The sequence below is a fragment of the Chelon labrosus genome (genome assembly GCF_963514085.1).
Source record: "Chelon labrosus genome assembly, chromosome: 5".
Lineage (NCBI taxonomy): Eukaryota > Metazoa > Chordata > Actinopteri > Mugiliformes > Mugilidae > Chelon > Chelon labrosus.
The window spans coordinates 510,409-527,436 of NC_140341.1; the positions used below are offsets into that span (position 1 = coordinate 510,409).

A 17,028-nucleotide genomic window follows, 5' to 3' on the forward strand; every position below is an offset into this window, starting at 1 on the left:
CCTTCACAATAAAACCTTAGAGTAGACCTTCACAATAAAACCTTAGAGTAGACCTTCACAATAAAACCTGGAGTAGACCTTCACAATAAAACCTGGAGTAGACCTTCACGATAAAACCTTAGAGTAGACCTTCACAATAAAACCTGATGTAGACCTTCACAATAAAACCTTAGAGTAGACCTTCACAATAAAACCTTAGAGTAGACCTTCACAATAAAACCTGATGTAGACCTTCACAATAAAACCTGGAGTAGACCTTCACGATAAAACCTTAGAGTAGACCTTCACAATAAAACCTGATGTAGACCTTCACAATAAAACCTTAGAGTAGACCTTCACAATAAAACCTTAGAGTAGACCTTCACAATAAAACCTGGAGTAGACCTTCACAATAAAACCTGGAGTAGACCTTCACAATAAAACCTGGAGTAGACTGTCACAATAAAAGTCTCTGTCCTCAGTCCAGGGAGAGTCTCATGCGTCTCACGTCCTCTGAGAGTGTACTGAGGTGGGAGGTGGACGAGGGACGGACAGCTCTGGACAAGATGGCCGCCCTGAACTCATCTCTGGCCTCAGATAAGAAGGAGTTGAACCAACAGCTGCTGCAGGTACCACCGTTGTCTCAGAGACACTCCCTGGCTCAAAGGCTCCAGGGCAGGACTCATCATGTCCATGTGTTTCCAGCTGCAGGGACAGCTGTCCAACAGCCAGTCACAGCTGGACACTCTGAGGTCAGAGGTCAACTCTCTCCAGACACAAGTCAAAACCCTGGAGATGGACTGTAGCCAGCAGAGGTGAGTTGATCCAGAATGTCAACCCTTTAATCCTCATCACTAACATTTAATCCAGAATGTCAACCCTTTAATCCAGAATGTCAACCCTTTAATTCTCGTCACTAACATTTAATCCAGAATGTGAGCCCTTTAATCCAGAATGTCAACAATTTAATCCAGAATGTCAACCCTTTAATCCTCATCACTAAAATTTAATCCAGAATGTCAGCCCTTTAATCCAGAATGTGAGCCATTTAATTCAGAATGTCAACCCTTTAATAATCGTCACTAACATTTAATCCAGAATGTGAGCCCTTTAATCCAGAATGTCAACCATTTAATCCTCATCACTAAGATTTAATCCAGAATGTCAGCCCTTTAATCCACATTACTAACCTTTAATCCAGAATGTCAACAATTTAATCCAGAATGTCAGCCTTTTAATCCAGAATGTCAACCATTTAATCCTCATCACTAAGATTTAATCCAGAATGTCAGCCCTTTAATCCAGAATGTCAACAATTTAATCCGGAATGTCAACCATTTAATCCTCATCACTAAAATTTAATCCAGAATGTCAGCCCTTTAATCCAGAATGTCAACCCTTTAATCCTCGTCACTAACATTTAATCCAGAATGTCAACCCTTTAATCCTCGTCACTAACATTTAATCCAGAATGTGAGCCCTTTAATCCAGAATGTCAACAATTTAATCCAGAATGTCAACCCTTTAATCCAGAATGTCAGCCCTTTAATCCAGAATGTCAACCCTTTAATAATCGTCACTAACATTTAATCCAGAATGTGAGCCCTTTAATCCAGAATGTCAACCATTTAATCCTCATCACTAAGATTTAATCCAGAATGTCAGCCCTTTAATCCACATTACTAACCTTTAATCCAGAATGTCAACAATTTAATCCAGAATGTCAGCCTTTTAATCCAGAATGTCAACCATTTAATCCTCATCACTAAGATTTAATCCAGAATGTCAGCCCTTTAATCCAGAATGTCAACCCTTTAATCCTCGTCACTAACATTTAATCCAGAATGTCAGCCCTTTAATCCAGAATGTCACCCCTTTAATCCAGAATGTCAACCCTTTAATCCTCGTCACTAACATTTAATCCAGAATGTCAGCCCTTTAATCCAGAATGTCAACCCCTTTAATCCAGAATGTCAAGCCTTTAATCCTCATCACTGACATTTAATCCAGATTGTCAGATGATGTGTTTTGTTTCCTTGGTGTTGTCAGAGTGCAGAAAGAGGCGGAGGCCGATGTCATCCGTCAGCTGATGGAGCGAGAGACGGAGATGGAGAGAGTAGTGGAGGAGAAGGAGAGAGAATTGTCCTCCTTAGTAGAGGAGAGACGGAGGGAAGAGCAGCAGCTGGAGGAGGTAAAGAGGAGGTGATGGTCATGTGACAGCATCACATACAGACCTGTCTGATGTGTCATAATGTGCTTCTCAGATAAACTCCCAGCATGCTTCAGTGCATGAGGAGCTGAAGGAGGTGCAGGAGCAACTGAGGAAGCTGGAGGAGGAGAAGGAGAAGATGGAGAGGCAGCAGGAGGAGCAGCAGAGAGAGAGCAGGAGGCAGCAGGAGGAGCAGCAGAGACACAGGGAGCAGCTGGAGGAGGAGCTCCAGGAGCTCAGGTAAGAACCAGAGTTAATGTTGGCGGCCATCTTTGATTCAGCCTCAGTCACAGTCTAACTGCTTTATATATTAGCCTCCTCACCTGTAGCCACAGGGCTAGTAGCAGCTAGCTAGCTCTGGTAGCTAACGCTAACTGAGATCAGGCTAATGGCCCTTATCCAATCACAGGACAGAGATTCAAACAATAACATTTTAGTCTTGTCTTAATAATATTTAGTTTGAGTCTCTTTGTCTCTGTCTCTGTCTGTCTGTCTCTCTCTCTCTCTCTGTGTCTCTGTCTCTGTCTCTCTGTGTCTCTCTCTGTGTCTCTCTCTCTGTCTCTGTCTCTCTCTGTCTCTGTTTGTCTCTGTCTGTCTCTCTCTCTGTGTCTCTGTCTCTGTCTCTCTCTCTGTCTCTCTGTCTCTGTCTGTCTCTCTCTCTGTCTCTGTCTCTGTCTCTCTCTGTCTCTGTTTGTCTCTGTCTGTCTCTGTCTCTCTCAGGTCTCTGTCGGTGTCTCTCCGCCAGCAGCTCAGTCTCCAGCACCACCTCACGTCTCAGTCTCAGGTGGACACGTTCCAGCTCAACACCACCATCTCCACCCTGCAGCAGGCCAAGACCACACTACTGGGTATTCATCCATTCACCAGTCTGTTCATTCATTCATCCATTCACCAGTCTGTTCATTCATTCATCCATTCATCAGTCTGTTCATTCATTCATCCATTCATCAGTCTGTTCATTCATTCATTCATCCATCCATCAGTCTGTTCATTCATTCATTCATTCACCAGTCTGTTCATTCATCCATTCATTCACCAGTCTGTTCATTCATCCATTCACCAGTCTGTTCATTCATTCATTCATTCACCAGTCTGTTCATTCATCCATTCACCAGTCTGTTCATTCATTCATTCATTCATTCATTCATCCATTCACCAGTCTGTTCATTCATTCATTCATTCATTCATTCACCAGTCTGTTCATTCATTCATTCATTCACCAGTCTGTTCATTCATCCATTCATTCATTCATTCATCCATTCACCAGTCTGTTCATTCATTCATTCATCCATTCACCAGTCTGTTCATTCATTCATTCACCAGTCTGTTCATTCATTCATTCATCCATTCACCAGTCTGTTCATTCATTCATTCATTCACCAGTCTGTTCATTCATTCATTCATTCATTCACCAGTCTGTTCATTCATTCATCCATTCACCAGTCTGTTCATTCATTCATCCATTCACCAGTCTGTTCATCCATTCACCAGTCTGTTCATTCATTCATCCATTCACCAGTCTGTTCATTCATTCATTCATCCATTCACCAGTCTGTTCATTCATTCATCCATTCACCAGTCTGTTCATTCATCCATTCACCAGTCTGTTCATTCATCCATTCACCAGTCTGTTCATTCATTCATTCATCCATTCACCAGTCTGTTCATTCATTCATTCATTCATTCACCAGTCTGTTCATTCATTCATTCACCAGTCTGTTCATTCATTCATTCATCCATTCACCAGTCTGTTCATTCATTCATCCATTCACCAGTCTGTTCATCCATTCACCAGTCTGTTCATTCATTCATTCATCCATTCACCAGTCTGTTCATTCATTCATTCACCAGTCTGTTCATTCATTCATCCATTCATCAGTCTGTTCATTCATTCATTCACCAGTTTGTTCATTCATTCATTCATCCATTCATCAGTCTGTTCATTCATTCATCCATTCATTCATCCATTCACCAGTCTGTTCATTCATTCATCCATTCACCAGTCTGTTCATTCATTCATTCATCCATTCACCAGTCTGTTCATTCATCCATTCATTCATTCACCAGTCTGTTCATTCATTCATCCATTCATCAGTCTGTTCATCCATTCATTCATTCACCAGTCTGTTCATTCATTCATCCCATTCATCAGTCTGTTCATCCATTCATCCATTCACCAGTCTGTTCATCCATTCATCCATTCATTCATTCACCAGTCTGTTCATTCATTCATCCATTCATCCATTCACCAGTCTGTTCATCCATTCATCCATTCACCAGTCTGTTCATCCATTCATTCATTCATCAGTCTGTTCATTCATTCATTCATCCATTCACCAGTCTGTTCATTCATTCATCCATTCACCAGTCTGTTCATTCATTCATTCATCCATTCACCAGTCTGTTCATTCATCCATTCATTCATTCACCAGTCTGTTCATTCATTCATCCATTCACCAGTCTGTTCATCCATTCATCCATTCATCCATTCACCAGTCTGTTCATCCATTCATCCATTCATCCATTCACCAGTCTGTTCATCCATTCATCCATTCATCCATTCACCAGTCTGTTCATTCATTCATCCATTCACCAGTCTGTTCATTCATTCATTCATCCATTCACCAGTCTGTTCATTCATCCATTCATTCATTCACCAGTCTGTTCATTCATTCATCCATTCATTCACCAGTCTGTTCATTCATTCATCCATTCATCCATTCACCAGTCTGTTCATCCATTCATCCATTCATCCATTCACCAGTCTGTTCATCCATTCATCCATTCATCCATTCACCAGTCTGTTCATCCATTCATCCATTCACCAGTCTGTTCATCCATTCATTCATTCATCAGTCTGTTCATTCATTCATTCATTCATTCATTCATTCATCCATTCACCAGTCTGTTCATCCATTCATCCATTCACCAGTCTGTTCATTCATTCATCCATTCACCAGTCTGTTCATTCATTCATCCATTCATTCATTCATCAGTCTGTTCATTCATTCATCCATTCACCAGTCTGTTCATTCATTCATTCATTCATCAGTCTGTTCATTCATTCATTCATTCATTCACCAGTCTGTTCATTCATTCATTCATTCACCAGTCTGTTCATTCATCCATTCATTCATTCACCAGTCTGTTCATTCATTCATCCATTCACCAGTCTGTTCATCCATTCATCCATTCATCCATTCACCAGTCTGTTCATCCATTCATCCATTCATCCATTCATCAGTCTGTTCATCCATTCATCCATTCACCAGTCTGTTCATCCATTCATCCATTCATCCATTCACCAGTCTGTTCATCCATTCATCCATTCACCAGTCTGTTCATCCATTCATCCATTCACCAGTCTGTTCATCCATTCATCCATTCATCCATTCACCAGTCTGTTCATCCATTCATCCATTCATCCATTCACCAGTCTGTTCATCCATTCATCCATTCATCCATTCACCAGTCTGTTCATCCATTCATCCATTCACCAGTCTGTTCATCCATTCATCCATTCATCCATTCACCAGTCTGTTCATCCATTCATCCATTCATCCATTCACCAGTCTGTTCATCCATTCATTCATTCATCAGTCTGTTCATTCATTCATTCATTCATTCATCCATCCATTCACCAGTCTGTTCATCCATTCATCCATTCACCAGTCTGTTCATTCATTCATCCATTCACCAGTCTGTTCATCCATTCATCCATTCATCCATTCACCAGTCTGTTCATCCATTCATCCATTCATCCATTCACCAGTCTGTTCATCCATTCATTCATTCATCAGTCTGTTCATTCATTCATTCATTCATTCATCCATTCACCAGTCTGTTCATCCATTCATCCATTCACCAGTCTGTTCATTCATTCATCCATTCATTCATTCATCAGTCTGTTCATCCATTCATCCATTCACCAGTCTGTTCATCCATTCATTCATTCATCAGTCTGTTCATTCATTCATTCATCCATTCACCAGTCTGTTCATCCATTCATCCATTCACCAGTCTGTTCATTCATCCATTCACCAGTCTGTTCATCCATTCATCAGTCTGTTCATTCATTCATTCATCCATTCACCAGTCTGTTCATCCATTCATCCATTCACCAGTCTGTTCATCCATTCATCCATTCACCAGTCTGTTCATTCATTCATCCATTCACCAGTCTGTTCATCCATTCATCCATTCATCCATTCACCAGTCTGTTCATTCATTCATCCATTCACCAGTCTGTTCATTCATTCATCCATTCACCAGTCTGTTCATTCATTCATTCATCCATTCACCAGTCTGTTCATTCATTCATTCATTCATCCATTCACCAGTCTGTTCATTCATTCATCCATTCACCAGTCTGTTCATTCATTCATTCATCCATTCACCAGTCTGTTCATTCATTCATCCATTCATCCATTCACCAGTCTGTTCATCCATTCATCCATTCACCAGTCTGTTCATCCATTCATCCATTCACCAGTCTGTTCATCCATTCATCCATTCATCCATTCACCAGTCTGTTCATTCATTCATCCATTCACCAGTCTGTTCATTCATTCATTCATCCATTCACCAGTCTGTTCATTCATTCATCCATTCACCAGTCTGTTCATTCATTCATTCATCCATTCACCAGTCTGTTCATTCATTCATCCATTCATTCATTCATCAGTCTGTTCATTCATTCATCCATTCACCAGTCTGTTCATTCATTCATCCATTCACCAGTCTGTTCATCCATTCATTCATTCATCAGTCTGTTCATTCATTCATTCATCCATTCACCAGTCTGTTCATCCATTCATCCATTCACCAGTCTGTTCATTCATCCATTCACCAGTCTGTTCATCCATTCATCAGTCTGTTCATTCATTCATTCATCCATTCACCAGTCTGTTCATCCATTCATCCATTCACCAGTCTGTTCATCCATTCATCCATTCACCAGTCTGTTCATTCATTCATCCATTCACCAGTCTGTTCATCCATTCATCCATTCACCAGTCTGTTCATTCATTCATTCATCCATTCACCAGTCTGTTCATTCATTCATCCAGTCATTCATTCATCAGTCTGTTCATTCATTCATCCATTCACCAGTCTGTTCATCCATTCATCCATTCACCAGTCTGTTCATCCATTCATTCATTCATCAGTCTGTTCATTCATTCATTCATCCATTCACCAGTCTGTTCATCCATTCATCCATTCACCAGTCTGTTCATTCATCCATTCACCAGTCTGTTCATCCATTCATCAGTCTGTTCATTCATTCATTCATCCATTCACCAGTCTGTTCATCCATTCATCCATTCACCAGTCTGTTCATCCATTCATCCATTCACCAGTCTGTTCATTCATTCATCCATTCACCAGTCTGTTCATCCATTCATCCATTCATCCATTCACCAGTCTGTTCATTCATTCATCCATTCACCAGTCTGTTCATTCATTCATTCATCCATTCACCAGTCTGTTCATTCATTCATTCATTCATCCATTCACCAGTCTGTTCATTCATTCATCCATTCACCAGTCTGTTCATTCATTCATTCATCCATTCACCAGTCTGTTCATTCATTCATCCATTCATCCATTCACCAGTCTGTTCATCCATTCATCCATTCACCAGTCTGTTCATCCATTCATCCATTCACCAGTCTGTTCATCCATTCATCCATTCATCCATTCACCAGTCTGTTCATTCATTCATCCATTCACCAGTCTGTTCATTCATTCATTCATCCATTCACCAGTCTGTTCATTCATTCATCCATTCACCAGTCTGTTCATTCATTCATTCATCCATTCACCAGTCTGTTCATTCATTCATCCATTCATTCATTCATCAGTCTGTTCATTCATTCATCCATTCACCAGTCTGTTCATTCATTCATCCATTCACCAGTCTGTTCATTCATTCATCCATTCATTCATTCATCAGTCTGTTCATTCATTCATCCATTCACCAGTCTGTTCATTCATTCATCCATTCACCAGTCTGTTCATTCATTCATCCATTCATTCATTCATCAGTCTGTTCATTCATTCATCCATTCACCAGTCTGTTCATTCATTCATCCATTCATCCATTCATCAGTCTGTTCATCCATTCATCCATTCACCAGTCTGTTCATCCATTCATCCATTCACCAGTCTGTTCATTCATTCATCCATTCATTCATTCATCAGTCTGTTCATTCATTCATCCATTCACCAGTCTGTTCATTCATTCATCCATTCACCAGTCTGTTCATTCATTCATCCATTCATTCATTCATCAGTCTGTTCATTCATTCATCCATTCACCAGTCTGTTCATTCATTCATCCATTCATCCATTCATCAGTCTGTTCATTCATTCATCCATTCACCAGTCTGTTCATTCATTCATCCATTCACCAGTCTGTTCATTCATTCATCCATTCATCCATTCATCCATTCACCAGTCTGTTCATTCATTCATTCATCCATTCACCAGTCTGTTCATCCATTCATTCATTCATCAGTCTGTTCATCCATTCATCCATTCATCCATTCATCAGTCTGTTCATCCATTCATTCATTCATTCATTCCTTTAATGAATGGATGGATGAATTATTAACGATGGAGCTGTTTTGTCTGAAGGAGAGATGGAGTGTCTGAGGACAGAGCTGCAGCGGGAGGAGGAGAGGAGAGGAGACGAGAGGAGGAGGAGACAGAGGTGTGAGGAAGAGATGGAGGAGCTGAGGACGAGGATGAGAGAGGAGGAGGAGGAGAAGGAGGCCTGGCAGAGGGAGAGGGAGGCTCTGAGCGAGGAGCTGGGGACGAGGGACGGAGAGGTGGAGGTGCTGAGGAGGCGTATGGAGGGACTGATGGAGGAGGTGACGGAGAGGGACGCTCAGATCCTCCTCATGATGGAGAAAACACAGCGAGCAAAGGAGGAGAAGGAGGACCTGGAGGTCAAGCTGAGGGAGGAGGAGGTGCAGAGGGATGGAGAGTTAGAGGCCCTCTGTGACCGGATAGAGAGACTGGAGAAGGAGAAGGAGAAGATGGAGGAGGAGGTGGAGGCATGGAGGAGGAGGGTGGAAGAGGTGGAGGAGGAGGTGAACAGACTGAAGAGGGAGACCTCCGAATCACAGGAGAATGAAAGGAGACAGAAGGAGAAACTGATGGAGGAAAAGGAGGAAGTGGTGAGGAGGATGGAGGAGAAGGTGGGGGAGGTGGAGCTCCTGAAGTTGAGGCTGAATGTGGCCAAGGAGGAGCAGGAGGAGATGAAGGAGGAGGTGGAGAGGAGGGAGCGCAGACTGGAGCGACAGATGAGTGCCGTGAGGGAGAGGGAGGAGGAGGTGGAGGAGTTGAAGCAGCGCCTCCAGCTGGTGGAGGAGCGGGAGGAGGAAGGAGAGAGGGAGCGGGAAGAAGTGAATCATAGACTGAGGCAGAAGGAAGTGAGGGAGGAGCAGCTGGAGGAGGTGCTGAGGGAAACCCAGGCACTCCTGGAGAAGGAGAGGAGGGAGGGAGGAGAAAAAGACAACAGGATCTCCTCCCAGATCAAAGAGGTGCAGGAGGCGCGGGCCGAGAGCGAAAGAGCGAGGAGGAGCGCCAGGGAAAGGGAGGAGGTCAACGGCAGGCTGGAGGAGGAGGTGAAAGCCTGGCAGCAGAAGGCAGAGGAGAGTGGGAGGGAGGTGGCAAAGCTCAGCCATGTCCTCAGAAAGAGAGAGGAGGAGGCGCAGACCTTGAAGACCACACTGGAGGAGAGGGAGGAGGAGGTGAGAGAGATGGAGGCGCTGAGGAGAACTGAGGAGGAAAGGAGGAGGAAGCTGAACAACAAACTGACGGAGGTGGAGGAGGAGAAGAGGAGGCTGGAGGAGAAACTGCGGGAGGGTGCAGAGGAGCTGGAGGACGAGAGGGACGAGCTGAGGAGATCCAGGGAGGAGAGAAGGAGGTTGGAGGACAGATGGGAGGAAATGGAAGAGGAGGTGAAGAGGCAGAGAGAGGAGGTGAAGAGGACGGAGGAGGAAAACGGGAGACTGGAGGAGGTAACGGCAGAAATGCAGGAGAATCTGAGAGGGAAGGAGAAGGAGATGGAGGAGCAAAAGGAGGTGCTGAGGACCAGAGAGGAGGAGAAGAGGAGGCTGGAGGATGAGCTGAAAGAAGTGAAAGAGGAGCAACAGAGGCTGGTTGAGACCAAGAGGAGTCACCATCTACAGCTGGAGGAGGAGAAGACAGAGCTGAGGAGGAGGGAGAAGGAGGTGGCAGCTCTCAGAGAGGAGGTGTCTGCACTTAGAGAGGAGTTAGTGAAGCAACAAGAGGAGAAGGAGGAGATCCAGGCGAAGCTGAGCAGTTCTGAGAAGGAGGTGACAGCTCTCAGAGAGGAGGTGAAACGGGACCAAAAAGACAAGAAGGAGGCGCAGCAGGAGGTGACAGCCCTCAAGGAGGAGCTGCAGCTTGAACAGAGGAGGTCAAAGGAGCTGAGGAGGTGCGAGGAGGAGAGGCAGGTGGAGGTGTTGCAGGAGGAGCTGAGGAGGAGCAAGAGGGATTTTTCTAAACTTAAACAGGAGGTTCAACAGGAGCAAAGGGAGAAGAAGGAGGCGCAGGAGGAGCTGATGAAGAGGAGAGAAGACTTGATTGTTCTCAAAGAGGAGGTGCAAAAGGAGCAGTGGAGGAGGGAGGAGGAGCAAAAGGAGCTGTTGAAGAGGAGAGAAGATGTTACAGCTCTCAGAGAGGAGGTGCACACAGAGAGGAGGAGGAGGGAGGAGGTGCAGGAGGAGCTGAGAATGACAAAGAATGAGTTGATGTTCATCACAGAGGAGGCGCAGAAGGAAGAAAAGGAGAAGAAGGAGGCGCAGGAGGAGCTGATGAAGAGGAGAGAAGATGTGGCAGCTCTCAGAGAGGAGATGCAGGAGGGGCTGAGGAGGAGCAAGATGGAGGTTTCCAGACTTAAAGAGGAGGTTCAAAAGGAAGAAAGGGAGAAGAAGGAGGTGCAGGAGGAGTTGATGAAGAGGAGAGAAGATGTGATGACTCTGAGAGAGGAGGTGCAGAAGGAGCAGAGGAGAGTAGAGGAAATACAGGAGGAGCTGAGAATGACCAGGAATGAGTTGAAATTCATCACTGAGGAGGTGCAGAAGGAGCAACGAGAGAAGAAGGAGCTGAAGAAGAGAGAAGATGTGACGGCTCTCAGAGAGGAGGTGCACACAGAGAGGAGGGAGGAGGTGCAGGAGGAGCTGAGAATGACAAGGAATGAGTTGATGTTCATCACAGAGGAGGCGCAGAAGGAGCAACGAGAGAAGAAGGAGCTGCAGGAGGAGCTGATGAAGAGGAGCGGAGATGTGACTGCTCTCAGAGAGGAGGTGCACACAGAGAGGAGGAGGAGGGAGGAGGTGCAGGAGGAGCTGATGAAGAGGAGAGAAGATGTGACGGCTCTCAGAGAGGAGGTGCACACAGAGAGGAGGAGGAGGGAGGAGGCGATGGAGACTCAGGTATAGTCACATGGTCCTTAGCATGTTAGCATGTTAGCATGTTGATTTCAACATGGACTCTGTGTTGCAGCTCTCTGACCTGAGGAAGGAGGTGAAGCAGAAGGAGGAGCAGAAGCAGCAGATGAAGGAGGGTCTGAGGGAGGCGCTGGACGAGATGACCAAGCTGAAAGACCTCCTGCAGGTACAGCACCTCCTCTCCTAAACTAAAATAATCTGTGCTAATCCATAATAATCCACATCGTTTATGCTAAACTAAGCTAAGCTAAGCTAACCACAGCCTGCACTGTTTCCTTCATCCTCCATGGTTTAGGAGAGCCATGCCGAGGGGGAGCATCTGAGGAGCACTCTGAAGGAGAAGAAGGAGGACGTGGAGAACCTGCAGACCATCCAGAAGGAGGTGGAGGAGAAACGTGGAGAGATGGAGGAGCTCAGAGCCAGAGCCAAGGCCTTGGAGAGGAGGAGGAGGGAGATGATGAAGGAGCTGGAGGAGGCAGAGGAGAAAAGGAAGGAGGCGGAGGAGTGGTGGAGGAGAAGAGTTGCAGACATGAAGGAGGAGCAGGAGGTGAAGCTGAATGCTCTCTCCACAGAGATCCAGGCACTGAAGGGGAGAGAGGAGGAGGTGGAGAAGGAGTGGAGGTCAAGGGTGGAGGAGATCCAGACCGAGCTGAACCTTCTCAGAGCGAGGGAGGAGACAGATGGATGGAGGAGGAGGAGGAGGAGGAGGAGGAGAGGAGACCAGGAGGTGAAGGACAGACAGGAAGGAGGAGGAGAGGTGAGTTTCCTAGAATCACTCCAGACTCTGAAAACCTGATCTAAGACCTGATCTTTACTTCCTGGCCAGAAGGAGGAGGAAGAGCAGGAGGAGGAGGAGGAGGAGGAGGAGCAGGAGGAGGAGGAGGAGGTGTCTTCTCTGCGTCAGGAAAAGGAGGAGATCCAGAGGCTGCTCCAGCTCAGAGAATCAGAGGTAAGACTTTCCTCCTCTGACCGATGACCTCTGACCCCTGACCCCTGACCTCTGACCCCTGACCTGGGTCTGATCGTGACTTCCTGTTCAGGTGTACTGTCTGACTCAGAGGACGGAGGAGCTGGAGACGGACAGAGACCGCGTCCGATTGGCTCTGGAGCAAACAGAGGCAGCTATGATTGGCTACAGGCAGAGAGCTCACCAGCAGGAGCACAGCCTGGGGGCGGAGTCTAATCCTGACCAGGTAGAGTGTCTCTGGTTGGTCCGTTTGACTCAGAGAAGACGAGCTTGATGCAGAGCTAATCTATGAATGAAAATGATCTGGGTCAAATTAAACTAATGTATGCTAAGCTAATTCATGCTAAGCTAAGTCATGCTAAACTAATGTATGCTAAGATAATTCATGCTAAGCTAATGTATGCTAAGCTAATTCATGCTAAGCTAAGTCATGCTAAACTAATGTATGCTAAGCTAATGTATGCTAAGCTAATTCATGCTAAGCTAATTCATGCTAAACTAATGTATGCTAAGCTAATTCATGCTAAGCTAATGTATGCTAAGCTAATTCATGCTAAGCTAATGTATGCTAAGCTAATGTATGCTAAGCTAATGTATGCTAAAATAAACTGATCTATGCTAATCAGATTAATGCTAACATCAAATAATATACGATTAGATCATTTATGATAACCTGGGGGCGGAGTCTAATCCTGACCAGGTAGAGTGCCTCTGATTGGTCCAAGGGTGTCTTGTTTTTGACCCCTGGACGTCTTGGTGGACGTGTCTCTGCAGGGAGACAGACTGACGGTCCTCCAACGTCTGGTGGCTGAACTGGAGCTGGAACAAAGACGACTGAAGAAGAAGAACAGTCACCTGGAAAACCAGAAGGACAAACTGAAGAGGGACAGAGACGCTCTGAGGGACACGCTGAGACAGGTAGAGACGCACTGAGAGAGACACTGACACAGGTAGAGACACACTGAGAGAGACACTGAGACAGGTAGAGACACACTGAGAGAGACACTGAGACAGGTAGAGACGTACTGAGAGAGACATTGAGACAGGTAGAGACGTACTGAGAGACATTGAGACAGGTAGAGACACACTGAGAGAGACATTGAGACAGGTAGAGACACACTGAGAGAGACACTGAGACAGGTAGAGACGTACTGAGAGACATTGAGACAGGTAGAGACACACTGAGAGAGACATTGAGACAGGTAGAGACACACTGAGAGAGACACTGAGACAGGTAGAGACGTACTGAGAGACATTGAGACAGGTAGAGACGTACTGAGAGACATTGAGACAGGTAGAGACACACAGAGACACACAGAGGCAGGTAGAGACACACAGAGACAGGTAGAGACACACTGAGAGACATTGAGACAGGTAGAGACACACTGAGAGAGACATTGAGACAGGTAGAGACACACTGAGAGAGACACTGAGACAGGTAGAGACGTACTGAGAGACATTGAGACAGGTAGAGACACACTGAGAGAGACACTGAGACAGGTAGAGACGTACTGAGAGACATTGAGACAGGTAGAGACGTACTGAGAGACATTGAGACAGGTAGAGACACACAGAGACACACAGAGGCAGGTAGAGACACACAGAGACAGGTAGAGACACACTGAGAGAGACATTGAGACAGGTAGAGACACACTGAGAGAGACATTGAGACAGGTAGAGACACACAGAGACACACAGAGGCAGGTAGAGACACACAGAGACACACAGAGGCAGGTAGAGACACACAGAGACACACAGAGGCAGGTAGAGACACACAGAGACACACAGAGACAGGTAGAGACACATGAGAGAGACATTGAGACAGGTAGAGACACACTGAGAGAGACATTGAGACAGGTAGAGACACAGAGACACACAGAGGCAGGTATAGACACACAGAGTGTGTGTTATGGTTGTGTATCTCTGTCGTCGTTGTGTGTTATGGTTGTGTATCTCTGTCGTTGTGTGTTATGGTTGTGTATCTCTGTCGTTGTGTGTTATGGTTGTGTATCTCTGTCGTTGTGTGTTATGGTTGTGTGTTATGGTTGTGTATCTCTGTCGTCGTTGTGTGTCTCAGGTGGAGCAGCAGCGTCATCAGCAGCGTCATCAGGTGATTGACAGCAGCAGATCTCAGGTGAGGATCAGGTTGTTGTAAAGGTCAAGGGTCAGACTGAAGGAGGAGACGTCTCTGAACGTCTCTGAACGTCTCCAGGAAGTCACCGTTGATTTGTTGTGTGTCCAGGAACGTACAGACACCACAGAAGAAGAGCGTCTGAGGCGCAGAGTGAGGGAGCTGGAGGACCAGGTGAGACAGGGACAGAAGAAGAAGAAGAAGATGTCCAGGTGTTATCAGGTGGATTGCTGATGATGTCACTGTGTCCCCCCCACCCTCAGGTCAGTCAGCTCCATCTCTCATTGGCCGTCGATCAGCAGCAGAGGGCGGAGTTTATCGAGCAGTCCTCCAGAAACAACCAATGGCTGCTGTCTCTAAGACACGACCTCAACGATTCGCTGGCCGCCGTCACGCGCCGCCCCGTCCCGTCCGTGTTGGAGACAGAGACTCAACGATTGGACCGCAGTCTGAGGGAGGAGGAGCTTAGGATGTCCCTCAGCCAATCGTAGCTAAAGATAGAAGTCAGATACAGACCAATCAGAACAAACCAGGAAATGATTGAATAAAGACCAAACCAACCAGACAGTCAGCCTGGAGCAGGAAGAAGACGTTACATCACAGTTACAGATCACATGAAATATTTATTCTGTTCACTACAACTCCCATGAGCCTCCAGTCTGACCTGGGAGTGAGGCTCATGTGGAGGTCAGAGGTCAAAGGTCACCTGTGTGTTTGTATGAAGTTCAATAAAAACCAAAGTTGTTTTTCTAACGAGTGGTTTGGGTTTTATTTTCTATATTTGTCCATGAACGTCTCTGAGGTGAGTCCGTTTGTTCCTGCTCACTACGTCAGTCAGTGAACGCATCGTTGTTCAGAGTTCGTGTGTGTGTGTGTGTGTGTGTGTGTGTGTGAAAGAGCTGCTTTAAATGTCATTATATACATAGACACAGACAGACAGCATTGATCTTAACAACAATACAGATACTAATGTTTAATAATATATAGCTTTCCTCAATAAAATATAGTGTTACTGTTGATTGATTTAGCTGTTAGCTTTGACTCTAGTTAGCTTTGACTCTGGTTAGCTTTGACTCTGGTTAGCTTTGACTCTGGTTAGCTTTGACTCTGGTCAGCTTTGACTCTGGTTAGCTTTGACTCTAGTTAGCTTTGACTCTGGTTAGCTTTGACTCTAGTCAGCTTTGACTCTAGTTAGCTTTGACTCTGGTTAGCTTTGACTCTGGTTAGCTTTGACTCTGGTTAGCTTTGACTCTAGTCAGCTTTGACTCTGGTTAGCTTTGACTCTGGTCAGCTTTGACTCTGGTTAGCTTTGACTCTGGTCAGCTTTGACTCTGGTTAGCTTTGACTCTGGTTAGCTTTGACTCTAGTTAGCTTTGACTCTAGTCAGCTTTGACTCTGGTTAGCTTTGACTCTAGTCAGCTTCGACTCTAGTCAGCTTTGACTCTGGTTAGCTTTGACTCTAGTTAGCTTTGACTCTAGTCAGCTTTGACTCTGGTTAGCTTTGACTCTGGTTAGCTTTGACTCTAGTCAGCTTCGACTCTATTCAGCTTTGACTCTGGTTAGCTTTGACTCTGGTTAGCTTTGACTCTGGTCAGCTTTGACTCTGGTCAGCTTTGACTCTAGTCAGCTTTGACTCTGGTTAGCTTTGACTCTGGTCAGCTTTGACTCTAGTTAGCTTTGACTCTGGTTAGCTTTGACTCTGGTCAGCTTTGACTCTGGTTAGCTTTGACTCTAGTCAGCTTTGACTCTAGTCAGCTTTGACTCTGGTTAGCTTTGACTCTGGTCAGCTTTGACTCTGGTTAGCTTTGACTCTGGTTAGCTTTGACTCTAGTTAGCTTTGACTCTAGTCAGCTTTGACTCTGGTTAGCTTTGACTCTAGTCAGCTTCGACTCTAGTCAGCTTTGACTCTGGTTAGCTTTGACTCTAGTTAGCTTTGACTCTAGTCAGCTTTGACTCTGGTCAGCTTTGACTCTTGTCAGCTTCGACTCTAGTCAGCTTTGACTCTGGTTAGCTTTGACTCTGGTCAGCTTTGACTCTAGTTAGCTTTGACTCTAGTCAGCTTTGACTCTGGTTAGCTTTGACTCTAGTCAGCTTTGACTCTGGTTAGCTTTGACTCTGGTCAGCTTTGACTCTGGTTAGCTTTGACTCTAGTTAGCTTTGACTCTAGTCAGCTTCGACTCTAGTTAGCTTCGACTCTAGTCAGCTTTGACTCTGGTTAGCTTTGACTCTGGTTAGCTTTGACTCTAGTCAGCTTTGA

The 17,028-nt window shown here is 45.3% G+C and overlaps 1 protein-coding gene across 1 annotated transcript in view; it reads left to right on the top strand.

The window, feature by feature from the left end:
* LOC311488728 (uncharacterized protein) overlaps nucleotides 1-15,650 on the top strand; it is a 37,013-nt gene extending 21,363 nt beyond the window's left edge. The window contains exons 15-30 of the mRNA XM_084545579.1: nucleotides 462-608; nucleotides 685-794; nucleotides 2,029-2,170; nucleotides 2,244-2,428; nucleotides 2,518-2,528; nucleotides 2,653-3,036; nucleotides 8,828-9,948; nucleotides 10,030-11,658; nucleotides 11,729-11,839; nucleotides 11,969-12,430; nucleotides 12,500-12,622; nucleotides 12,714-12,866; nucleotides 13,415-13,558; nucleotides 14,532-14,774; nucleotides 14,883-14,945; nucleotides 15,035-15,650. Of these exons, the coding sequence (XP_084401705.1) occupies nucleotides 462-608; nucleotides 685-794; nucleotides 2,029-2,170; nucleotides 2,244-2,428; nucleotides 2,518-2,528; nucleotides 2,653-3,036; nucleotides 8,828-9,948; nucleotides 10,030-11,658; nucleotides 11,729-11,839; nucleotides 11,969-12,430; nucleotides 12,500-12,622; nucleotides 12,714-12,866; nucleotides 13,415-13,558; nucleotides 14,532-14,774; nucleotides 14,883-14,945; nucleotides 15,035-15,262 (5,256 nt within the window). The 3' untranslated portion in view covers nucleotides 15,263-15,650. The remainder of the gene's footprint in view (nucleotides 1-461; nucleotides 609-684; nucleotides 795-2,028; nucleotides 2,171-2,243; nucleotides 2,429-2,517; nucleotides 2,529-2,652; nucleotides 3,037-8,827; nucleotides 9,949-10,029; nucleotides 11,659-11,728; nucleotides 11,840-11,968; nucleotides 12,431-12,499; nucleotides 12,623-12,713; nucleotides 12,867-13,414; nucleotides 13,559-14,531; nucleotides 14,775-14,882; nucleotides 14,946-15,034) is intronic.
* Nucleotides 15,651-17,028: the final 1,378 nt, after the last annotated feature.